At 44.1% G+C, this 7,785-nt stretch overlaps 1 protein-coding gene across 1 annotated transcript; it reads left to right on the top strand.

Moving 5' to 3' along the window:
- The first annotated feature begins 3,128 nt into the window (after positions 1 to 3,128).
- On the top strand, positions 3,129 to 4,987 carry LOC135910982 (cuticle protein 16.5-like). Its single transcript, XM_065443056.2, has 3 exons — positions 3,129 to 3,150; positions 3,746 to 4,589; positions 4,870 to 4,987. Coding segments are annotated over exons 1-3 (849 nt in total). The 5' UTR covers positions 3,129 to 3,147; the 3' UTR covers positions 4,872 to 4,987.
- Positions 4,988 to 7,785: the final 2,798 nt, after the last annotated feature.

Below are 7,785 nucleotides of genomic sequence, written 5' to 3'. Positions count from 1 at the left end.
CCTTCATTCTAAAATAAACCTTAAGCATGTGTGCTGGTGCCGCCATCCGAACTCCTAAAGGGTGCTTCTAAATTCCAAACATGCTACTAATTTGAACTCGGTGATCCGGGTTACGGAAAACCGGTCTCGCCTACATCCCTGTTTACGACACTTCGCCTACCGCTCCTTCCAAGCGCTACTGAGTGAATGCCGGCCAGTATGAGCAATTACTTACTGTGATAACGCGGACTTTCACTCGATGTTTTCTTGTTGTATGCGGTGCGATTGATGCATCCGCCGTGACGTTGAACGACGGTTGCGAAATTCATTTTTAGGCGCTATTTTTTATGCATAGAGAAGACCGTTTTGTAATCTCTTCCTCCAAATTGTTCTTTGAGTCCATTCGTTGCTTCCGCCTGTAGTAAGAATACCTGGATTAGAGGGATTATATTTAAAAGTAAAGGTTTCGCATGCAGACATGAGCGTATAGTAAACCATCGAAGGTGTACCGCGACATAACAGTCTGTGCTCCTCGCCCCAATTTACTATCTTGCCATAATGCACTATTCAGTCAACAGGCTTTCATCAAGTTAGAAATTTCGTTTCACAGCGGAGCTGTTAATGCGAGTATTATCGCGCTGAAGGACGTTATATGCCAGTCATCACGGGAAATACATGATGTTTTCTATCATGCGTCATTATAGCCTGTGGAAGAATACGCCTTCTTGCACACACACCAAAAAAGAAGAAATATATCATTGTGATTTGTACAAACGCTGCACTCCCCCTTGATATGTCCTCTTTAAGCATCAACACGGCCTCAAAAATCGGCAAGCACTGGTCGCCATATTTTGTCGGATGCCTTTTTTTTTCTTTTGAATTGTGACCATAGTGACTAATAAACATTATGACGCAAACTGTGCAGACGGGAAATAATATAGGGTATGTCAAAATACAGATATAAAAAACCGAATCGAGTACGGTACTTAAGAAAAAGCGGTTTTCGAATAAGAAATGAAAAGCCCAGTATTCCTAATTTTTAAACAAAGTAAACCAATATTTGCTCACAATTCGATTTGAAAGTATAACGCTCACTTAAGACACATAATACATCCGTGCATTATGCCATTCATCACTAGACAATGGGGCGCTGCAAAAAAACAGCTTTGACTCATCTATTGCACCCTGGAAATAACAGTAATCAAACAAGGGAAGAGCAGCCATTAGACGCACATAATAAGGGGCTTTATTTAAATGAGATAAGTGTGATACTACAACGCCGCTAAGGAATTGAAGAATGCTAAGGGTGAGCAGGTAAGGATTTGTGTTCTCTAAATGAGGGATGTCAATTCGAGGATAAGCAAAGAGCGAAGTTTTCTTATTGAATGGCTGGGAATTTCGAATCCGAGGTTTGTTGCTTTGGGTGATCACTCAGACAGCACAGGTCCTTTTTCTACAACACTTTTTGCATCAGTATGTGTCCATCAAGACTCCAATGACGGTTGCTATCATTTGTATTTGAATAGAAGTGAATAATAAAGGACTTCAAATAGTGAATCCACGAATAGAATACAAACTGAATAAGAGTATTCGATCTGTATTACAAGTTTACATTATTCGCTCAATTGCCAAAACATAACTGAGAGCTTGCAGAGGCCATTTTATGAAGCATATCAAATACCGAGCTCAGGTTTTTAAATTAGCATTTCGAGATAATTATTTTGCGTAACGCACATTGCCGAGGAGGGAGGCAGTGTTGAACTCTGTAGTTCCTAAATAAAGTTGCACGAGAAGGTAATAATAGTTTGGTTATTTAGATTTCTGGTGGCGGAGTGCAGTCGTGCGAGAACATTTAAATATTATTTGAGTTCTAACTTGTTTAGTGTGGTGGTAAATCATTTACAGTTGGTTTGGTGAAATATTCACAACTAAAAACTCTGTATAGCCTATAAAAAATGTTCTGCCACGAATGTATGCATTACCATTTTCGTGCTAAAATCTGAATTTTGAGGTATTAAAACTGTGTTGCTTGTATGATATCTTGATTATTGCAGGATTAAATTATTGTCTTTATATGACACTCAAAACGGGCATACTGTGAGAGCTCACTAAAACGACACCATCAACAAGATACATCGCAAGATTAGGAGCGCATTACACATGTAATAACACTTGCAAATTTCTCCAAAAAATTTGGGAGACCCTACACTGCGGTGGGAATATTAAGCGCGTTAAAAGCCTGCCATATATCCAACATGATACGGCAGCAACATTTCATCCCTTACATGCCAATGCCAGGCAATCGCATAAACCATGCATCTCCACAGTGAAAATCGCAACGAAATGAGAACATTATCTTGCGTTTAGGTTCACTATGAAATATTTAATTTTTTTTTCAAAGAATGTCCTTCGACTTTCCTCCAGTTTAAGGCACTCGAGCTAAATTTTGGCGGCATAAAAATACCACGGAACGTCTATCAGCTGCAGCCAACCAACATGCGCGTACGATTTTTCATGCCCGTGAAGGCAATGCGAATCATGATTGGGATAATGCTTGAGTATGAGCTGTTAATTACCAATGCATGAATCACTCAGTGCATGTGCAAGTCCAGTACACGTGTGAAGAATTAAAAACAAGGCGACAGTATACATTGAACTTAGTGGCCACGAATTTATTTACAGCCTCACATGCCATAGATTCCAAGATATGCGATTGAACATTTACGATTTCTTTTTATTCCATTTCAAATCTTACTGCGTGCCGCACGAGGACGGCTTACCCTTCCCTGCGCACTACGACGTATGATGCCCTCTTACTCTTAAATGTAACGCTACGCCATGCTGCACCGAGTATGGCATCCTGTTTTTCTTTTTTTCAACGATTCGCTATCTACTCTCACAAGCGTCCCCGTCAAGGTTGAGGCGCGGTCTTTCATTACACTTCGGCCAACGTACACTGCCAATGCCACGGCCGGTTTTACATCTTTACAGAGACGTGCGGAATAACAAAATGACTCCAGAGTGTTTGTTTTCTTTTTATTTGATTTTGCTACATGTTATTGTTGACTTTGCTGTTGGGGGTTACCGTTAAGGAAGAATTTCTCGTATAAAAGAGCGCGCGACTTCAGTACTTTCAGCAGTTGGCTCTACAGCAGCTCTAAAGTCACCATGGTAAGAAAGCCTATCTTCCCGGTACCTCCATAGCCGAAGGAACCACGAGATGATTGAGTCGGAAAAAGAAAGAGCTCTCAATTAAGTTTTTCTTTTGCGAAACATTTTAATTAATTAAGCCATATGAAGAAGCAAAGCGGCAGATTTATCCCTGGCTAGTCCATAGTACTATGTAACCAATTGTAATGCAAGACCTTTTCAGTATATTTTAACCTTAAAGTTTGTTTTTTAAGCATACAGGAGGTTGTAAGATGCTTGAGGAAATAGGTGATAGAATTTTAAATTTGTTCAAGCTGGAATGTTGGATACATGTAGGAAGTTCTCGGTTGTAACTTGATAACAATCACGAGAAATAACATCAATAAGAAAAGATAGATGACACTATTATCTACGTGATTCAAAGCTTCAGAAATTGGTGACAGTTTTCTGTTAAAACAGGACAGCAAAATAACAATGACCATAAAAGGAAGAGCGGTAGTCGTAAGCTTCATTTCAATACGTCAAAATGTGCAAGCTATATTTCTGTGTATTCAGAACGATAAGAACAACCCCACGAAAAAGCGCAGTCTGATCAGGTATACCGGCAACGCTGCAGATCCGCGCCTGCGTCCTCTTGGCTCTTGCCACCAGCGCTTTCGCTGACTACACCGGCTACGGCTTGGGCTATGGTGGTCTTGGCTATGGTCTCGGCCACGCGTACGGTGGTCTTGGATACGGCTACGGTCTGGGCTACGCCAGCTACGCTCCAGCTGTGCACACCGTCGCCCACGCTGCTCCAGCTGTAACTACCGTTGCCCACGCCCCAGTCTCTACCTATGCCGCTGCTCCAGCCGTGACCAGGGTTGCCGCCTACCACGCCGCCCCGGCTGTTGCCACTTATGCTGCTGCTCCAGCTGTCGCCACCTACGCTGCTGCTCCAGCCGTGACCAGGGTTGCCGCCTACCACGCCGCCCCGGCTGTTGCCACTTATGCCGCTGCTCCAGCTGTCGCCACCTACGCTGCTGCTCCAGCCGTGACCAGGGTTGCCGCCTACCACACCGCCCCGGCTGTTGCCACTTATGCTGCTGCTCCAGCTGTCGCCACCTACGCTGCTGCTCCAGCCATGACCAAGGGAGCCACCACCTACCACGCCCCAGCTGTCGCCACCGTGGCGCACGCTCCAGTCGCGACCTACGCCGCTGCTCCAGCCGTGGCCACCTACGCCGCCGCCCCAGCTGTCACTGCCGTCCAACACGCCCCAGCTGTCGCCACTGTCGCCCATGCTGCCCCAGTTGTTGCCGGCTACCACGCCGCCCCAGTCTACAACTACGGTGTTGGTACCCTTGGCTACGGTGTTGGCCACTACGGTTACGGTCACGGTCTGCTCGGCTATGGCCTGAACTACGGCTACGGCCTTGGCTCTCCCTACCACTACGGTGCCCTTCTCCGCAAGAAGAAGTGTGAGTATTCATTCTTGTAGTTCTGCCAGTAAATGCATGGAACCGTAAAATGTTATAGTAATTTCGTTGCTCAAGCAAAGACAGCTCTTTTACAGACAGAAATGTTGCATTCGCAGGGGTAAAAATAGGGGTATACCTGTTTCTTTTTCTTCTAGAATAGACAATAACGTTTTTTTTTTCTTCAAAAGAAATAGTCAGTAAGTGGTGCTAAGCAGCTTGAATAATGAAGCGATTCCTCTCATTGCTGTTCGAACATACCTTTTCGTTTTGCTTTTCACAGGAACCATTCATCTGTAACTTATTTGGAAACGAAAAGTTGTGATCATCTCCCTCAATCTTGCGCCGTGTTCGACTATGAACGCAATGAAATAATAAAGTTGTTCATCGCAGCAGTGCAATGTCATCGCATTATTTCCTGACGTGTTTCTCTATACATGGTGCAGCAGAATCCAAGTGCTACGAGCCAGGTATGTAGAGTGGCCATACTTTAGTCTGTTGAGTTTTATCGCGCTTGGTAATTTTCTTGTACAAATGGAACAACGTAAAACGTGTCGCGGTTGCCCTTGGCTATCTTAGCTTAATGCATAATATTTTGATATAACAATGCCTTTCTGGCAAGGTATGCTGCTAAGAGTGGAAGCCCAGGCCAGGCTTGCCAAACGTTCAGTCTTTGGCAGTCTGCGAGCAGCTGAAACGTTGAGCATGAAACGTCTTGTTCCCACTCAGTCACTGAACAAAAGCTGTAGTAATTTCTTTCATGTCCATTTTTCTTTTTATTCTAAGTACTAATCTTATCGTGTCTCTACATCAAGGACTTACTTCGCTGACTGGCATCCTAATAGTGTAGCCATTAGGGGGACAGCTTAATGCCGCCGATTTTTTTGTACTTGTAACACATGGATAACATTTATCCTATACGCAGTTTGCCGTTGAAAACGAGGTTATCTATGAAATGTTGAAAACTACATTGCAGGGACATAATTCGCGGTTAAGCTAATCAATTGCTGTTTGGCCTAGCGCACCATTAAATAAACAGGTTTTCATGAAGTGGCAAGTTATACAGTTTTTTTTTTTTGGAGTCGGCAAGATAAGCGGGGGGGGGTTGCAGTGTTTAATTTATAGTTAGGTATATATTCCAAGGTCTGATGAGGATCGAGTGGCATCGAGCCCTCATCCGCGACTACTCAGGTGAGAACCGTAAGACTAGCATTCGCTACTTTCTTTATTTCTCGAGGAAGACAGTTTCTTTTATTACCACTTTCCAATTTATCGTTTCTTCGTTCACTTTTCAAGCTAAATTCGTTTTTTCAGAGGTTCCTATTGTTGCATGGGAGCAGTCAATTGTTGATGAATGAGTAAGGCTAAGTGTATACACAGATAATTTTTTTTATTAAACCCAACACAGCGTAAGGTCTTACGCTTCACTCCAAAAACTTCGGTCTAAATAGTCCCACGGGACACCTTATTTTGCGACGTTACCGAACAGAGACTGATGATGGAGCGTACAGAATACCAAGTGAATTTAAACGCAAGATATAAATTATTGAACTTGGCGATAACAGAAGGGCACGCCACACGTGCCTAGAATACGTGACCTGCACATTCTCTGCCAAGCGTTGAAGCGACTCGATGTTTCGCAACATATGCCGCTCGCTCCACAATCATCACAAGGACATGTGGCGCTATCTACACTTGGCTGCATGAAGGCAGAAAAAAAGAACAAATGGTGGCTTCCGAGATTGCCGGCGCACCTCCGCTCCTGCCCTTTCATTCCCCGCTCTCTGGGGCAGGACCGCGAAACGCGGCCTCCGGTTTCGCCGCGGCGCAACTTTGCTCCGGCCGATTGAAACAGTTGGAGCAAAAGTACGCCGGAGAGGGTGTACTCTAGTTAGGCTTAGCTAGGGTACACACTAGCATAGCCAAGGAAGAAGGCAAGGCCACCACACTCTGCAACAGGGTGCTCGAAGCCGAGTGGCCGTTGCGGTGTCGCTGGCACAGAGATACGGAGGGAAGCAGCGCGCGCTCAGGAAATGCTTCGCATCATGCTTACCAGTTACCACGTTGAAAAACATTTGACGTTTCGGCTATGCGCCGGTCTTTCTCAGGAATTGCTTTGAAAGCGCCCGTCTTAAGTTACCGATTTTGCTTTCGCCGCGGAGCTACGTGCAATTTTGAAACTGGAAAGAATAACGACGACTAAGCGCAAAAATATTTCTTTCGGGAAGAGCACGTAACCGCAGTAAATATGAGGGCAAACACTTGCGTACAAAAAAGACAATGAAGAAATACTACTGATTAGGATCACGTCTCTCTCTCTCTTTGTTTTGGTTTCTTGGAAGTTTTCTGGCTTTATAAACTTAAAAACGTAAAGCAAACTGGATGGCTTTATGCCTGGCACCGCAAATGAAGCGTGTGCGAATAATTAAAGGAAAAATGTCGTCTTGGGGCCTGTAATCTTTCACAAAGAACGCAACAGAACACGTAATGTTCGATAGATCAACTCCAGCCATTAAGTTCCGCCACCTATTATTATTATTTTTTTTTTACAGCGTAGGCGGTTATCGGCTCAATCCAACAGCCGTTTCGGGTGGCGATGGTGTCCGCCGCCCACGCCGGTGTCCGGCTTCCGTAGCAGCTATCGCCGGGCCATGCGAAAAAAAAAATAACGTTCTCGCCGCCATTCAACCCGTGGCCGCTGCGTGGGAATCAGCCACTCTACCACTGAGCCACGCCAACTTTTTTTCTTTATTGACCACTGAGCCACGCCAATGCTTGCTAGCATGCAGAGGGAAAATGCCCTTTAAACGCGCGCACCGCGTAGCGTCGATACGTGCACATTTTGCATCGCACTTGCATATTATTTTTTATTTTTTTTTCTCGCTGGGCTAAAAGCCGTAAAAACGGCTTGACGGGGTCCAGGTAACCGTTACATGGCAGCGGCTATACAAAGTGTAGAGGAAAAGTACTAAGATACACTGTTACAAAAAATGAAAAAGATGCAGATCACAATGCATAATACAACATTCATAAATCACACAAATACATTTGAAATACGATGCACATGAAAATGCATATGCAAATTTCGACACATAGTACCGCATATTTACACTCATACAAACACTCTAAAAATGCTGCAAAAAATTAATGTTTTTAATAACCGATTTGCAAGCAGCATATATGTTATATATAGTAGATA

Source organism: Dermacentor albipictus, chromosome 2, assembly GCF_038994185.2.
Source record: "Dermacentor albipictus isolate Rhodes 1998 colony chromosome 2, USDA_Dalb.pri_finalv2, whole genome shotgun sequence".
NCBI lineage: Eukaryota > Metazoa > Arthropoda > Arachnida > Ixodida > Ixodidae > Dermacentor > Dermacentor albipictus.
The sequence above is the reverse complement of the archived record's forward strand: the minus strand, read 5'-3'. Positions and strand labels throughout refer to the sequence as shown.